This window comes from Pogoniulus pusillus, chromosome 22 (assembly GCF_015220805.1).
Source record: "Pogoniulus pusillus isolate bPogPus1 chromosome 22, bPogPus1.pri, whole genome shotgun sequence".
Lineage (NCBI taxonomy): Eukaryota > Metazoa > Chordata > Aves > Piciformes > Lybiidae > Pogoniulus > Pogoniulus pusillus.
The window spans coordinates 20,126,846-20,144,438 of NC_087285.1; the positions used below are offsets into that span (position 1 = coordinate 20,126,846).

Below are 17,593 nucleotides of genomic sequence, written 5' to 3' on the forward strand. Positions count from 1 at the left end.
ATGATTAGTGAACACTCTTGACTAAAGGGATTCTTTCAAATCAAAGGTGAGCTCAGCATCACAGGTCAGTAAAACGCTCCCAGTCCTTCTCTGGAGCACATCACCACCTTAGGAGACTTCTTCCTGAATGCCATGGGCTGTTCAACACACATCAGGAAAATAACAGTCCACCCTGTATCACTTCTGCTAGGCTCTTGTGGGCTGCAATCTGCAGCTCTCTACACAGCTTCAAATCACACTGGTGCAGATTTGAAGAGGAAAAAAAAGCCATCTTTGTTTCCCTCAGGCAACAGAACACAATTTTCCAGTAGCAACAAGGATTATTTCCTTGCACTTGACAGCTCAAGTGCCTCTCTTGTGCTATTTCATTCAGCTTGGAGTATTTAAAAACACAAAATCTTCCTATTTACAGGGAAGGTTAACAGCACCCAAACTCTTCTTTGGGCCAACAGGAATGGGATGAGTTTCAACAAGGCCAAATGACAGGTCCTGCACTTGGTCACAACAACCCCAAGCAAGGCTACAGGCTTGGGGCAGTGTGGCTGGAGAGCTGCCTGCAGAAAGGCATTTGGGGGTTGTAACAGACAGGCAGCTGAATAGGAGCCAGCAGTGTGCCCAGGCAGCTGAAGAGGAGGCAGCAGTGTGCCCTAGAGGCCAAGAAGGCCAATGGCATCCTGGCTTGGATTACAAATGCTGTGGCCAGCAGGAGTAGGGAGGTGACTGTCCCCTTGGACTCAGCTTGGGTGAGGCCACATCTCAAGTGCTATGTGTTCAGTTTTGGGCACTGCAATACAAGAGAGCTGTGGAGGTGCTGGAGCAGGTCCCGAGGAAGGCAACAAAGCTGGGGAAGGGCCTGGAGAATAAATCTTATGAGGAGCAACTGAGGGAGCTGGGGATGGTTAGTGTGAGGAAGAGGAGGCTGAGGGCAGACCTCACTGCTGTCTACAGCTACATGAAGGGACATTGTGGAGAGGCTGCTGCTGGGCTCCTCTCACAGGTCACTGGAGACAGAACAAGGGGGAATGGCCTCAAGCTGAGGCTGGGGAGGTTTAGATTGGACATTAGGAAGAAGTTTTTCATGGAGAGAGTGGTCAGGGACTGGAAAGAGCTGCCAGGGGAGGTGGTGGAGTCACCCAGGCTGGATGTGTTTCAGGGTGGTTTGGATGTGGTTTAAGGTGAATCTTGTAGAGCAGGGTTCTAGGTTGGACTTGGTGATCCTGAGGGGCTTTTCCAACCTTCATGCTTCTGTGATCCTATGACCTGTTATGAGCTACTAATAAGAAAAAGGACAAGTTGCTTTCTAGGAGACTCAAGTGTTGGGCTCTCTCATTTCCAAGTTTTCAACATAAACTTGGAACATTTACTGTTAGCTACCCAAATGAACTTCTTTCCTCAACAATTCTGCACAGCAAATCACAATGGCTAAGCTTCTAACCAGAAATCTTTCCCAAAATATCAGCCAGGTCCTCACCTTGAAGTCAAATGTGTAATTGGTATAAGGCATTAGACCATTCTCATAGGCACTCTTCAACTTGAAACCGTGTGTAATCCTTCCATTTGTTGTTCCATTTTTCCCATTGCAGCTGAAGTTTGTAAGACTTTCATTGTATCTCAGTTCCTTAAAATCTTTGTGGTTTGTTTCCACCCCACCAGTGCTCAAGTACTCAACAACACCTATTAGGAGAGACAGAGACACACAAGAAGGTGTTAAGAAGGATTCAGCAAGTAGGAGTGTGTAGGTACCTGGGAGACAAGCACCTTTATGCTGTAGATAAGCAAGATCTTAACACACATCCAATACAACTCAGCAGTAAAATATTGTAAGGCAATGTCAAGAACAAATGTCACCTAGAATAGAGAGAGGCTTGGAATAGAAATCCCAGGAGGATTAGTTATCCCAGGATGGTTACTAAAGAACAGACATGGGTGGGAAGAGTGGAAAAGTGGATGTAAAACTCTACAGAAGCTGGGTAGTCAGCACCCTCCTCTCCTTGTCTCTATGCTAAACAGTTTTGGCTCTTTGTGCTCTTCAGCTGAAGTGCTGCAAAAATGAGCAGTCAGCTTTGGTTACACTACTTCAAGTACAATTAACTCTAAAGATGCTGCAGAGCCAAACTACCAAGATTTGTGTGTCCTAGGTCAACTTATCATGCCTCAACTTCAGAATAGCCATGCTGAGGTTCTGGGAAGCAAAGGCAGCAGTTAGCTGTGTGAAGACACAACCAGACACAGGAGCTGGTTACTGCAGCAGCCCTCTGGGATCAAAAAGGAACAGACTGGATTTATAGTGCTGCTGAGGAGAACTGCTCCTATCAACCCTAACAGATGTTAAGAATTGCCAAGCAGAGGTCAGTAGGAAGGGGAGGCAGGAATGGAGATTATTCTATTGAACAACTAGCAATAAGGATGGCTTTTGAGTTCTGCACTTCAGGTAGGTACCTGAGAAAGCCAGAGAGTTATCTCTGAATCTGTTCTTCTCTTGTGCTTCATAAAGTTGCCACCAAGTGAAGAAAGAAGTTGTCTGCTGGTCAAAAGCTCTGAAGCATCCTCTCTGGTAGGAGATTATTGAATTTACAGAGCAGTGAAACATTTGAGCTGCAGAAAATAAAGTCTATGGTGGCAACTTTAAAGAGAAGAACCTATCTTCTCACCCTTCGACTGCAGAGAAGCCAATTACCACAGAACCATCAAATCATCACAGAATGCTTTGGGTTGGAAGGAACCTTAAAAATCTCATGCAGTTCCAAGCCCTCTGCCACAGGCAGGGACTCCTCCTACATTTCCAGTTATTTTTGGAAGGTATTTTCTTCCTTTCCATCCCTGTACTATAAGATAACAACAAAATTGCTCCTGAAAGACTGGACACAGCCACACTGCTGCATAAACACTAAGGTCACTCACAAAAAGAAACAGCTCTACCTTTTTTCTCTCTTATTTTCCTCTACCTTGAGAGTTTATGACATCAAACAGCAAATTTGAAATGCCTTTAAAAAAGGTAAAACCTTAACATTTCATTTTACATACTTCAAGCAGCCAAACAAAAAAAAAGAATGAGACCAAATCTGTAAGAAATGGAACACTTACCAGAGTCTGGTAGAGAATTGAGATCTGCACACAGTACAAGTGGAATGGTTCCAAGTTCTCCTGACACACCAGGTTTGAGACTACGAGAAGCTTTATCAATGATGTTCTTTACCTCTGACAGGAACATCATAGTCTGAACCAGCTTCACATCAGAGTAATCTGGGTCCCAATGCATATGTGCATTAGCTACAAGGACTAGCTGCTTTTCCATCCCAAGATGTGGCTTTCCAGCTAAAATTCAAAATTCATTGTTTACATGAGATGGTCAGCAGCAGACAACACTCCTGCTGGAGGTTAAAGGAGGTATTTGAAGGGAGGGAAACAATAAAATGCAATGCCAGTGTAACTTCAAGAAGGTCAGTACCATTTCATTTAAGAGGGTCATACAACTCCTCTCACACCTACTAAAGGCTTTAGTCAATACAAAGGATTAGGAATGTTTGAGTTTCACATTCAAGACCAGTAACAGACAGGCTACCCTGATAGAGGTAGGTATAGGGTTAAACCTCCAGGGGGAGTAACCTTCAACCTGACCCTAGGTGGTCTTGATCCCCCCCAGGGGTGGGTCTGAACAGTACCAGGTGATGGTTAGCCCACTCCCCCTTCCTGTCTAAAGATCCCTAAAAGCAGGGGGACTTCCTGTTTCACACTCTCTCTGCCTCCCTGCTTACCAGCATCACCATCCTGTTCTTGGTTCTCTTTGTTTCACCACATGGCCATCACCCAGGAGGCAGACAAAGCCATCACCATCCAAAATCTGGTTGTATTTACACATTTTGCATTTGTTTTCCCTTCCCTACACCTTTGTAGCTTCCTTACCTCAGATACCTTTTTAATTTACTGTTAAACTTTTCTTTTTAACTTCCAAATTGAGTGAGATTTATTTATTTGGGTGTGCTTACCTTTCCTCTCTCTCTCTCTCCATCTAATCCCTTTCTTTTGGGAAAGAAGGGAGAAGAGGGAAGGGCACTCTATAAATTGTTATTTGGTTCTATCAAATTTATTTGAGTCTCTGGGAATTTAAATCAGGCAACACTTCTGTGTCTAAGAACACTGTGAATTAACATAACTAACAGATAATCCTAATTGCAGGCAAACAGGGGTGTCATAAAGTCACACCACTTTTCCTCAGGCTCTGACAGGAAACAGGCACTGCTCAGACCTTCTGAGGCAATGAGCTCTGCGTTTTAAACTTAGCCATGCTGCGATTTACCTCTCCTGCTAGAAGTGCTTCTCATAAGGCTTGTTTGGTAAGAATTTGAATTAATAAAAGATCATTTGGATAAATATAACACAGGCTGAGTAGGAGCCAGCTGTGATGCTTAGAGAGCCAATTTACACTTCCTAAATTAAGGATGACAGGGCAGAACAAACAGGTTGTATAAGCACGACAGTGAAGAATGTAACCAGCTAAAAAAAAGAAACCAGCAAGCAGATACATGACCCAGAAACACCCAGCTAACACCAACTGATCCTTTGAGATCTCTATGTAACTTCAAGCAAAAAGAACTCAGACTTTGTACTTTTTCAGCCAAAAAACCAAAAAAATCTAATTGGGTGAAAAATACATGAAAAAAAATCCTAATTTCCTCAAAGCATCTCCTCTTTGGAGATACATCTGTTTGAGCACACAAAGTGCAAAGTTAGCCATCTGTAGAACCTCTTTTCTCTGACTTACTGTAGCAAAACTGGTTTGTTGGTGGTTGGTTTTTTTTTTTTCCCTTCTCCACTTGCAAAATACAACCTGTTAAAAAATTAAACCAAGCAGGACTTACATGACATTTCTATCAGCTCCTTTCGCAGCTCTAACAACACGGCGACTCCAATGTTATCTTTTGTCATCACTCTGTTCAGCATCGCTTCTGACCCTTCAGAGTTTGCCATAGCTAGTTGATTGAACTCAACAGTATGTTTTTGAACCAAAGTAAATCTGGAAGAGAAACAGCCCATGGGTTTTTGTTTCAGCAGCAGACACAAGAAGAGATGGTACACATGATCCTCCCCTTTAACGACAGCTCAGATGTTTAGGATGTGAAAAACCTCAGCCAAACACAGACTTCCAGAAAGCCCTGAGACTAACTGAAAGGATAGTTTTCCTAGCAAGTTTTAAGTTCATTATACTACTCCAGTGTCCTCCCTTTATACTACTCCAGCATCTTCCTTCTATACTACTCCAGTATCCTCCTTTTATACTCCAGTGTCCTCCCTTTATACTACTCCAGCATCTTCCTTCTATACTACTCCAGTATCCTCCTTTTATACTCCAGTATCCTCCCTTTATACTACTCCAGCATCTTCCTTCTATACTACTCCAGTATCCTCCTTTTATACTCCAGTATCTTCCCTTTATACTACTCCAGCATCTTCCTTCTATACTACTCCAGTATCCTCCCTTTATACTCCAGTATCTTCCCTTTATACTAGTCCAGTATCCTCCTTTTATACTACTCCAATATCTTCCTTCTATACTACTCCCATATCCTCCTTTTATACTCCAGCATCTTCCTTCTATACTACTCCAGTATCCTCCCTCTATACTACTCCAGTATCCTCCCTCTATACTACTCCAGTATCCTCCCTCTATACTACTCCAGTATCCTCCTTTCAGTTTCAAAAGAGACCAATTTAATTTGGTCCCTTCTCACAGGTCACTGGAGACAGAACAAGGGGCAATGGCCTCAAGCTGAGACTGAGTAGGTTTCAACTGGACACTAGGAAGAAGTTTTTCGTGAATAGAGTGGTCAGGGACTGGAATGAGCTGCCCAGAGAGGTGGTGAAGTCACCCAGCATGGATGTGTTTAAGGGTGGTTTGGATGTGGTGCTTAGGGAAGGTTTAAGGTGAATCTTGTAGAGCAGGGTTCTAGGTTGGACTTAGTGATCCTGAGGGGCTTTGCCAACCTGCCTGTGTCTGCAATTCTGTGGCTGTTTTCAGATGAGAGAGAGAAAAAGGGAGGGATGGAGAAGCTACAGGAGTGCTCATTTCTAACTCTGCACAAGATGTTAGGTCCAAGATGCAGGTTTCACAGAGAAAGAGTACATTTCTCCAGCCAAATGGTATCAAACCCAGTATCTACACTTACTTGTGGACAGAGGACTGGAAGCAGGTTGAAGGGAATGTAACATCCTCATAGCCAAACAGCTGTACAAGGTCACACAATCATAAAGCAAAAGATGAGCTGCAGCACTCATCAGAAGGCTAAGGTATTAAAAAGTCAATGACCTCTGAGGTCTCATTTCAGCAGTTTTGGGGATTATTAATGCCTTTACTCAAAAAAAAAGAGGCAAGGAAAGAAGGCATTTGATTCATTTTTCACTGTTAACACCTAGTGGTCAGTACACACAAGTGAAGTGTACTTGAGCCAAATCTAACCTGTGCTGCACAGCCAGAATGGAATTTCAAACTGAGGGCAAAATTTTCTATTGCCAGGTACACAGAGCAACATTTCTCTCAAAGACCTCTCTTACTAACTACAGGATCCCTCTATTAGAAACACTGAATGGCTACCAAAAGGACAGAGAACACCAAACTGAGCTCCAGCTTGACCTGAGGAATGGTATGAGACCAGGAGACAGCTTTGGTTGGTTCACACAAGTGAAGGATACTTGAGCCAAACCTAACCTGTGCTGCTCTGCCAGAATGGGATTTCAAATTGAGGGTAAAATTTTCTATTGCCAGGTACACAGAGCATCATTTCTCTCAAACACCTCTCCTGCTAACTACAGGATCCCTCTATTAGAAACACTGAATGGCTACAAAAAGAACATTTAATGCCAAACTTTGAGCTCCAGCTTGACCTGAGGAACGTTGTGAGACCAGGAGAAGGCTTTGCAAGAACACAGCACTTACTTTTCTGTTTTGAAAAATATTGCACAACCATCAACATGTTTTCTTTCCTGTTCTGACATTGTCCTAGCTCTAGATTTTGGACTGAAGAACCCGTTGTAGCCACGTTCTTTCAATTCCACCAGGAAAAAACTGTAGTACTGCTCCGTTTCCACCTCCTAGAAAGTTACAAGACAGCACAGCATGAATGTAGTGTTAGCAAAATCCACAAGGCTGATATTATTTAGGCTCCTCAGAAGTGTAAATCACTTTCAAATTAGATTTAAGGGGGGAGGGGGGGCAGAAATTGGGAAGAATTAAGTGAATCAGAGAATGCAAATTTCAGAGCACTCTTCCTATTTGAAGGAAACAGAACTGAATTTCTGTAATCCCCCAGAGTTACGATCAGCTCTTTGAAAATGTGTCAATTGCAGCCCCACATACACAAGCAGGCACAAAGACACCCCCACCTACATGCCTTTGATCAGCAGCTACTGGTTCACATTCCAACTGTGTGGGCTGAAAAGCATTCTTTTGATGTCAAGCAACAAACAGTGCCCTAAACACCACTTCTTTTAGCTTTTTGTTTTCAGGAGGTTTTGAAAACAGATCGTTTAGGGTAAATAGAGAGAACCCAGCAGATGGGAACAGAAAGAGGAAAAGGAGGAACAGCAGAGCTTTTACCTGGAGGCTTATGATGTCAGCATTGCAGCTGAGGATTTCCTGCATAATGGCTTTCTTTCTGTATTCCCAGTTGAGTGCCCAGGACGGGCAGTAGCCATAGAGCTGCCGGGTGGCGTATTTATCGCAGAGCACGTTGTAACACATGACAGAGAACAAGGCTGCAGAACAGGAGTTTTACTTACACACTGACAGGTTTAACAGCAACACCACCACAATTACACACACACACACAATTATTCAGATGATGATAAACTCAGTATGAGCTGGCAGTTTGTGCTTGAAGCCCAGAAAGCCAACAGTGTCCTGGGCTGTATCAAAAGAAGGGTGACCAGAAGGATGAGGGAGGTGATTCTGCCCCTCTTCTCTTCTGAGACCCCACCTGCAGTAATGCTTCCAGTTCTAGTGCCCTCAATGTAAGAGGGACATGGAACTGCTGGAGCAGGTCCAGAGGAGGGGGCCATGAAGATGATCACGGGACTGGAGCAACTCCCCTATGGGGCCAGGCTACAAGAGTTGGGGCTCTGCAGCCTGAAGAAAAATAGGCTCCAGAGAGACCTCCCAGTACCTGAAAGAGGCCAACAAGAAAGCAAAAAAGGGACTTTCTGCAAGGGCTTGTAGTGATAGGACAAGAGGGAATGGACTGAAGCTTCAGGAGGGTAGATATAGGCTGCATATTAGGAAGAAATTCCTGACAGTGAAGGTAGTGAGACACTTGGAACAGGCTGCCGAGGGAAGTTGTGGATGCCCCCTCCCTGGAGGTGTTCAAGTCCAGGTTGGATGAGGCCCTAACAACCTGGGCTAGTGAAAGGCATCCCTGCCCCATGGCAGGGGGGTTGGAAGTAGATGATCTTTAAGGTCCCTTACCACCCAACCTGTTCTATGAATCTATGAATTAGTTTCTTCCCTTTTGTCTTTTGCAAATTTATCAACTTGTGCTTTACTTGAGTCAACCAAAACACAGCAGGGATATCTCTACTACAGAAAATGACCTGTTAACCCTTTTAAGAAGTAAAAGACAAGGTTGGATTTATGGCAGCTGTCTGCTCATACCCAGCCCATGGTTAATGCAGCAAAGGGCAGATAAATGGACTTTATGGAAGTGATTAAGTGATGCTCTGCTGTGAAAAGCCTGTAACAAGGTAAGTGCATCTGAACACTTCCATTTCCTAGCTATACAAAGATCTGCAAACTCTTCAAGGAGATGATCTGAAGTCTACCTTGATTACTACCACCATGAACTGTGACAGATCCATAGGCAGGGTAAGGATCCCTTTGCACAACAAAAACAAGTACAGGAAAAATAAAGCCTCAGATGTTTCACCTCAAGCTTAGAATTGAGGTGTAAAGGTAAGGAACTTCTCTCTATGCTTTAGCACAATGAGACAGTCTGGGGCACCTGGACAGGTAGTGCAGCAGCAGGGATTTGGGCTTTGGTTTTGTTGCCTTTGTTGTTTGTTGTTCTTTTTTAAGCAGTAAGGAATTTGCAGCACAACAGGGAGATTCTTGGAAGCTTTTTGGGAGCTTCTCTCAAACACTGAGTTAGAGCTCAGGAAAAAAGGACCAAGGCAGGTGTTGGAAAGTTTAGCATATTGAGGTAATGGTCTTAGGGTGACCTGAGGGGATAACCCCCCAGCATTTTGAAAACAAAGAGGTGACAGCTAAAGACAAGCTGCATTAACATCATGATCTTCACAGCAAGCACCTCAAGTCAGTAAAGGAATGTACATCAGTCCTGGAAGAGAGGAGACTGCAGTAATTGAGAAGCACACTAAGGTGTTTGGTGTGCAGGTAAATAAAAAAGGTTACTTGGTCACTTTTCAACAGTTCATGCAGAAAAATCAGTAAACAATTAATCACAACCTCAATCCCAGCAGCAACAGAAGTGCTTTTAAGAAAGAAATTCCACTTTTTTGGGGGGGGAAATCATGTTCATGTTCTTCCATTTGCTTCATTCTTCCACCATGTTCAATTAAGCCTTATAATTCAGTTATTAGCTCATTATGGACAACAGTTTCAATAGCTGAGAGAAGGTTGTTAATTAAAAAGAAATGGCTTGGTAGTAAAAGATGAGTAAATCTGAAACAGGTGTTCCAATGGAGATACAACTATTTCAGCTGTCTGGTCAGCACTGCACAGCTGAGTAGGTTAATTGAAGCCTTGCTTGCCAGTAGGTAGGAAAGATCAACTGATCTTATAAAAGGAAACAAGCAACCAACCAAAACAAGAAGGGAAAACCCTGACACTACCTGTTGGTCTTGTACGGTCTGGTTCTTGCAACATAATCCAAGATCTTGGAGGTGGCTGTTCTGTAGAAACTGTGGGCACATTTGAAAGGGAGAGATACAAGTGATAATCACATTCATATTGCACAGCAGAAAGAAATGTTTGAAGAATGATCACTTACTTCTTTTTGCAGTACCTGCCAAATTATCAAGCAAATAGTTCAGTAGCCTTCGTGTCCCGTCTGGTTCCTGATAAAGGTTCAGAATGTCCTGTGTGAGTGGATTTCCTGCAAACAGATTTACACAGCTATTGAGGGGAAGAGAGAGGAGCACCAGGAGCTTACAGATCACTCTTAAAAGCTGGCATCTCTGAGAAAAGATGCTGCATCTACTGTGAACTGCTTATCAATTTCACTTCTCAGGTCTTCAATCCTAGACGTGTGAACGGCTCTAGTGAGGTTAACCCCATTCCCTCCTGCTTCTGTCTTCTGACTGGCCACCCAGGGGCAGTTGTGGGATTTAACAGTGAAGAACTGGTGTGGTACAACACACAGGCACAACTGAAGAGACCAAACACAGGAGCCACCTCTGGTCCCTCCAGTGACACATCCAGCACCATCTGATTTGCCAGTTAGAGCTGAGCAGAGTTTACCATCTGCCAAACACATAAGCAGATTGTAAGATGTTTCATGGACAATGCATTTTGCAATTCTCTAGCTTCAAGGGGGAGAAAAACAGACTTTTGAGACCTGACAGTATTTAGAGGCAATTGTATCACTCAGTGCTCTTCATTTTGGCATACAAATTCCCCCAAGGTCAGCAATTGTGTAGCTGGAATCCATACAGTTTAGTGGGGGAGGAAAATACTGGGAAAAAGATCTGACACTGTTGCTTGCGGGGCACAGAGTTCTCCAACAGCAGAAAGCAAGCTCCCTTTTGCCTGGAGTTGAATACCTGAGCTGTAGACTGCTTCTTAGTTTAAAGCAGCACTGAATTCAACCCCTAGACAAGCTGCAGAAAGCTTCCACTCACTCTGCAGAAAGAGAAGCAAATCTCTTTATACTCAGAGTGCTTCACCAAACTCATTCTTTTGTGAATAATCCCTAAATAACAATAGTTATAGAGGGGGTCTAAGCAGCTACATCTGGGCTTGCTATTCAGTCAAATGTTTTATGAACTGGCCAGCCACAAGCACTACATCTCTGAAGGGACATCATTACACAAAGCATGAGGGATACCAAGAAAAAGCAGCAATACCTTTCAGACCCAAAGTCTGTAACTGGAACAGTTTTCCCAGCTCAAAAGGTAAAACTCGTAACAGGTTGTTATTTAAATGTAGTTCCCTGTAGACAGAGCAAGAATCATATAGGGCTGAAAACAGACCAACATTTGTCTTCAGTGGTACAGTACAAGAAATTCAACTCAAAGAGAAACAAAACAGCAGCAAAAGACACTGAAAAAACTCCAAGGCTGAACAGCAGCAAATAGGGAAATCCTGCTGTAGTCACACACACAAAATACAGACTGCACTGAAGCACAGAGCAAAGCTGCTGTCTGCTGAGCTCATTTTCAGGCAGCAATTTCATAAACATCAGCACTAATTAAATACTTTAATAACTACAAGTGATGAAGAAGTTAACAGCTCAAGGCAGACCACGAAACAGTTCAGCTGTGATTAAAGGCCAGATAAAGAGAAATGAGAACCCAGAAAACAAATACACCAACACAAACCCCATCCAGGCAAGTGGCAGCACAATCAGAGTTAGAACATTACCAGGGAAGTAGGTTACATTCACTAGTCTAGGTGATTGTCATTATTTTAGGGTCATTTTTGTTATTTCAGGGTTTGGAGGTTTTGTTGGGATGTGTTTTAAGGTTTTTGGAGGGGTTTTGAGTGTGTTTTGGGTTTTTTTGAGTCTGTTTTGGGTTTTTTTTTTGGCTAATTTCAGGGGGGGTTTTTTTGTTTTCCATTTGCTTTTTAACTTACAAAAGCAAGATACAGACAGGAATAGGACCCAAGTATTAAATTCTAATATCCTAACCAACTGGGCAGAGGAAATGGATTTATTAGGAGCTTTTCACTTTCTTAAAGGCATTCCCAGCTAAGTTGTGAAGACTTCCCCCACCATATTCAGTATAAAGTTGCCACTTCGAAGCCTTTACAACCTGGTGCCAAGAGACTTGAAATGTATTTCAGGGCAACAAATCCCACCAGATCTCCTAAGTATATCAAGAGAAGCCATCTTCCAGCTGAGCTTTCCATGAAAACATGCTACAGGGTTTACTACTCCTCCTCTTTCTGCAGAGATCAGAAACCTTACTGCTCTGCCATCTCTTTCTTCAAGTAGAAAGACAGCTGCAAGGAGCCTCAGGCAAGCTTTGCCACACAGACCAAACCCAGAGCTCCAAAAGTAGGGAGCTGGAGGACCTGTTATCCATCCTCAAGTTTGAGAGCACAAAGGATTGCGGTGGCTCAGGATCTCTGCAATGCCCAGTGTTGAATTACTGTTAGTTTGAACAACTTCCCAGAAGCTATGGGAAGTGTCTGCAGTAAAAGCCAGCCTGAAGCATAAAACTCCAGCACAGCTGAGCCCTGCAGAGCACTCTCACATAGGATGAGCTGCAGGGTTTTACTTGACTTCCACCCCAGTGAGAAGAAATCATGGATCCAGCTGCAATTACTGAGGACATGAAGAGCAGAGTGGATCAATGCACTACCTTCTCACTGGGTTCAAGTGTTACTATGTTTAGGTCACAAATGAAAAATCAGTGCAATCCTTGACCTTATCTACACATTTCACATTTAACCTTTTGTACTCAGAGTAGACTTCCAGAGTTGGAAGAGCTGAAGCTTCACAGAGTCAGCCAGGATAAACTGGGAAGATGCCATAACTATCTTTTGACACCACTGATGACTACACTGCAGAGCTCACTCCACGTCAGGACTATCCTGTTTACAAACATCGCTTTCAAAGGGAACAGACTGATGGGGAAATGATGTTTATGAAGCACAAAGATGAATTTGAGGGTACTCCAGCAGGTATAGCACTTCTAGCTCACAATACCTGGGCAGCAGAAAAAGGAGGATAGAAACCCATTACTCATAATTGCTTTGCATTCAAATAGTGACGTGAAGCTTTCTTTCCAACAGACTGCAGCTGAGAGCAACTGTGCAACACACCACAGAACAGAGCTGCCAATTAGGCTCTAAAAAGCAAGGTCCCTTTGCTCAGCCTCCAAGGTTGACATTTTAACTGCTTTGGAATGTGAGCTTTTAGTACCAATTTAATCAGCTAGTTTAATCCTCCCCAACAGAGTGGACTTTTCTAAAGCAGAGGAAAATGTAGTGACTGATATTTTTATGTGCAAACTTGCTTTGCTTTCCAGTTTCAACAGAGCTGTGCTGGCAGGCCATGTCTCTATTGTCTTCTTCATCACTTCTAATAAACATTCTCATTAGTTTTAGGCTTCAGTGTTTTCTGGGTTTGAGAAAAGTTATCCATAAATGTCTTGGAAGTTAAAATCAATTCCTGGTAACTGTCTAATAAACCTAAATAAGGCTCTTCCTTTGGGTCAAGGGAGAAAGTGGCCTGTAAAGATTTCCTCTCATAGAAATAATTCATAGAATTACATAACAATGTTGGGTTGTTGGGTTTTTTTCTCACCAAGATAAATGCTGCAGCCTTAATTATCATCTAAGCAGGCATCACTTTCCCTGTTTCACTTCCAAAAGAAGGTATCATTCCATGCAAACACTGCACATCTTGACATTGTAAAACTGAGGAAGGGAGGAAGGGAGGAAGGGAAGGAGAGAGGAAGGGAGGGAGGGAACACCAATTAACTCCTTTTTCTCTTTGGCTTCCCTGAATCCAGGTTGTCCTCTGAGATGCCTAAACCTTGTGACGTGCTGATTGCTTTCCCTAACACAAACTTTCACATAGTCAGTGGCATTGGTCTCTTCTCCCAAGCACTCAGTGACAGAACAAGAGGACAGTCTCCAACTGTGCCAGGGCAGAGCTCATTGCTGTCTACAGCTACCTGATGGGAGGCTGTAGCCAGGTGGGGGATGGTCTCTTCTGCCAAGCAACCAGCAACAGAACAAGGGGTCACAGTCTCAAGTTGTGGCAGGAGAGATCTAGGCTGGATGTTAGGAGGAAATTGTTGGCAGAGACAGTGATTGGCATTGGAATGGGCTGCCCAGGGAGGTGGTGGAGCCACCATCCCTGGAGGTACTTAAAAGGAGACATTACTCCTTTACTCCTGTAAAAAGGGAGTCTCCCTGCTCAGGACAGCCACCCTTTATGCACTTGTACATGGTTATTAGGTCTCCCCTAAGCCTTCCCTTCTCCAGGCTGAACAAACCCAGTGCTCTCAGCCTTCCTCCACACGCCAGGACTTCCATCAGAACACGAGATCCCAGAGCAGCCAGCACTGCTAGGGCTGCAGAGGCTACACCAAGTATTCAGCGACACAGACAGAAAGAAGTGAGGAAAGAGGCATTTGCTTATGCTTCTTGTTCACTGGAGCACAAAAAGGATGCTGGACTTGCCACTGCTGCTACCCAGCTAAGGAGAGCAGCAGAGCTGAAGCGCAGCGCAGTGCCCGTACCTGAGTGACACCATGTTTCCGAGCTCTGCTGGTAAACTGCGGATCTTATTAGAGGACAGGTCCAGATATACCAGATTGTGAAGCTTGGCAATGTCTGAAGGAATTCGGGATAAGGAATTGTCACTGAGATGCAAAGCTGTCAGATGGGTCAGTGTCCACAACGACGAACTTAAGCTTCTCACTTTCCCTGCGGAAGGAAGGCACAAAAGAAAACAGAGCATTCAGGATCACAGAATGGGCTGGGAAGGACCTCCAAAGGTCACTCATCCAGCCCTCCCCCCAAAAAAAACACAGAAGTCTAGCAGTGATTACACACAAGGCTGTATGGGGGGAGCTGGTTTGCTCTTTGTTGTGTTTGTTACTACTGAGCTGCCCAAGAAGGTGGTTGAGTTGCCCATCCTGGATGCGTTCAGGGGTCACAGAATTCATTAGACTGGAAAAGGTTGTTTGGAAATAGTGCTTAGGGATATGGTTTAAGGTGAATCTTGTAGAGTAGGGTTCCAGGCTGGGCCTGGTGATCCTAGAGGGGCTTTGCCAGCCTGCCTGTTTCTGTGATTGTTACTACTGAGTTGCCCAGGAAAGTGGTTGAGTTGCCCATCCTGGATGTGTTTAAGGGTCACAGAATTAATCAGACTGCAAAAGGTTATTTGGATGTGATGCTCAGGGATATGGTTTAAGGTGAATCTTGTAGAGTAGGGGTCTAGGTTGGGCTTGGTGATCCAAAGGGGGTTTGCCAACCTGCATGCTTCTGTGATTGTTACTACTGAGTTGCCCATCCTGGATGTGTTTAAGGGTCATAGAATTCATCAGACTGGAAAAGCTTGTTTGGAAATAGTGCTTAGGGATATGGTTTAAGGTGAATCTTACAGAGTAGGGTTCTAGGCTGGACTTGGTGATGCTGAAGGGCTTCATCAACCTGCATGTTTCTGTGATTTTGTTCAAGTAAAATTAATCCATTAATTAAAATTATTCCATTCAATTAACCAATGATTATACACACATCTACAAAGAAATTCAGCAACACACAGGAGACTGTAAGCCACTGCCAGGGATGCTTGGATTGTTTTTTCCAAAGCATATTTAAGGTTTCAACATCTGCCCTTCTCAAGTTCCACACAAAACAAGGCTTATTTACCAACTCACCACGAATTCAATGATTAACAGAGGTGTAAGAAATTGGTATTTCCAATTATAGCTTCTGTCTGAGATGAAAGATGCTTTATCAGTTTGTCCCTTATTTCTGTGCAACTTCTTTCCAACCAAAAATCTTTATTCTATGGCATTAATCCAGCCAAGAACAGATAGAAGCACTATATTTAGGATGACTAAGATGCTTAGTTAGGAACATGGATTTCCATCTGGCATTCAACTAAAAGCTGCATAAACTACTGCCAGATAGTTTGTTTTTTTTTTTAAAGGGTATGATTTTTGTATCAACTGAAGGCTGGAAACATGGATTTGTGTGACAGAGTCAAGATTTTTACACTGCTGCATGCAAGCAATGTGAGACATCATCAGAACATCTCAAAACAATTCCTCTTTCCAAGTTTTCCCTTCCCCCCCACCCCTGGAGTGGATCTCTTTTCATTTGTAGAAGTATTTCTCTATCCCAACAGCATTAGAAGAAGAGTACCAACACCAGGCAAAAAAATGACCTGGGGCAGCCTTTTAAAACCCAACTCCTGCTCCCCCCAGGAGTGGATCTCTTTTAATTTGTAGAAGTAATCTCTCTATCCCAAAAGCATTAGAAGAAGAGCACCAGCACCAGGCAAAATGTTACCTGGGACAGCCTTTTAAAACCCCACCACAAGTCCTTTTCCTCCCAGAAGTGGATCTCTTTTCATTTGCAGAAGTAATCTCTCTATCCCAAAAGCATTAGAAGAAGAGCACCAACACCAGGCAAAAAAAATCACCTGGGGCAGCCTCTTAAAACCCCACCACAACTCACCAATGGTCTGGTTAACATTATACCAATACAAACATTTTAGAATGCCTTTCTTGAAATGATTTTCATCCAAATAAGTCCTGTTTAGCATCTGGGAAAGCTACAGTGACACATGTGTACCTGGAACTCAGCCCCATGTTAAGAAAAGGTTGAATACAAGAATCATTTTCCAGTGAGCTATAAAAAAATGTGTAGGACATTTTAAAAAAAAGGTTCAGGGATTTAAACCAGAGCAGGTAAAATAATTGTGGCTTTCTGTATTAGGTGACCAAATCCTTTGCAAGGAAGCCAGAGTATGAACATGAACAAAAACCCTGTCACAACACAAACCCTATGAGGAGAGGCTGAGGGAGCTAGGGGTGTGCAGCCTGCAGAAGAGGAGGCTCAGGGCAGAGCTCATTGCTATCTCCAACTACCTGAAGGGAGGCTGTAGCCAGCTGGGGTTGGTCTCTTCTCCCAGGCAGGCAGCAACAGAACAAGAGGACACAGCCTCAAGTTGTGCCAGGGGAGGTCTAGGCTGGATGTTAGGAGGAAGTTGTTGGCAGAGAGAGTGATTGGCATTGGAATGGGCTGCCCAGGGAGGTGGTGGAGCTGCTGGAGGTGTTCAAGCAAAGCCTGGATGAGGCACTTAGTGCCATGGTCTGGTTGACTGGACAGGGCTGGGTGCTAGGTTGGACTGGCTGAGCTTGGAGGTCTCTTCCAACCTGGTTGATTCTATGATTGTTTTGCAAGGCACACAGGCAGTTCTTCCAGGATTGATGCTACTGTAATGCTCATTAAGAAATCTTTTGAGAGGTTGTAAATACAAATCAAAAGGTCTCTGCACTTGAAAAGCTGAATTAACAGCTCTTCTCTGCCTTCAATGCAAACAGGTGATCATGATCAAAGAAACCACTGTAGCTGGAAGGATTTCCAATCAACACCACTGATCCATCCTCTTCACTACCTGCAGCTCTGTTGGCTGGAATCAGTCTGGAGTGAGATTACCAGGCATGAAAGGCAAGAGCCATCACATAATGCATTTCCTCTGCACAGGCAGCAGATGTCCAAGTGGATATCCAAGCCTAATGCTGATATATAATGCTGATTCCTGAAGCAGCAGTTAAGTAGGTTTCTGCATCTGTAACCTTCAAGTAAAGAATGCTATTCACATGTTAAGGCACGTGGCACTTGAAGCAAGACACAGGTTCAATGATCTGGATGGAAAGACTCTTCACAATTCAAAGG

The 17,593-nt window shown here is 43.6% G+C and overlaps 1 protein-coding gene across 4 annotated transcripts in view; it reads right to left on the reverse strand.

Moving 5' to 3' along the window:
- The window catches only part of CNOT6 (CCR4-NOT transcription complex subunit 6), a 42,222-nt gene that overhangs the window by 5,799 nt on the left and 18,830 nt on the right, over nucleotides 1-17,593 (reverse strand). For 3 of the 4 annotated variants that reach the window (XM_064162110.1, XM_064162112.1, XM_064162111.1), the window contains exons 3-11: nucleotides 14,422-14,608; nucleotides 11,071-11,156; nucleotides 9,996-10,100; nucleotides 9,838-9,906; nucleotides 7,592-7,749; nucleotides 6,932-7,086; nucleotides 4,860-5,014; nucleotides 3,085-3,315; nucleotides 1,472-1,674 (exon numbers count right to left, since the gene is read on the reverse strand). In XM_064162110.1, coding sequence (XP_064018180.1) covers nucleotides 1,472-1,674; nucleotides 3,085-3,315; nucleotides 4,860-5,014; nucleotides 6,932-7,086; nucleotides 7,592-7,749; nucleotides 9,838-9,906; nucleotides 9,996-10,100; nucleotides 11,071-11,156; nucleotides 14,422-14,608 — 1,349 coding nt within the window. The remainder of the gene's footprint in view (nucleotides 1-1,471; nucleotides 1,675-3,084; nucleotides 3,316-4,859; nucleotides 5,015-6,931; nucleotides 7,087-7,591; nucleotides 7,750-9,837; nucleotides 9,907-9,995; nucleotides 10,101-11,070; nucleotides 11,157-14,421; nucleotides 14,609-17,593) is intronic. The other variant, XM_064162113.1, reaches the window with a different exon arrangement.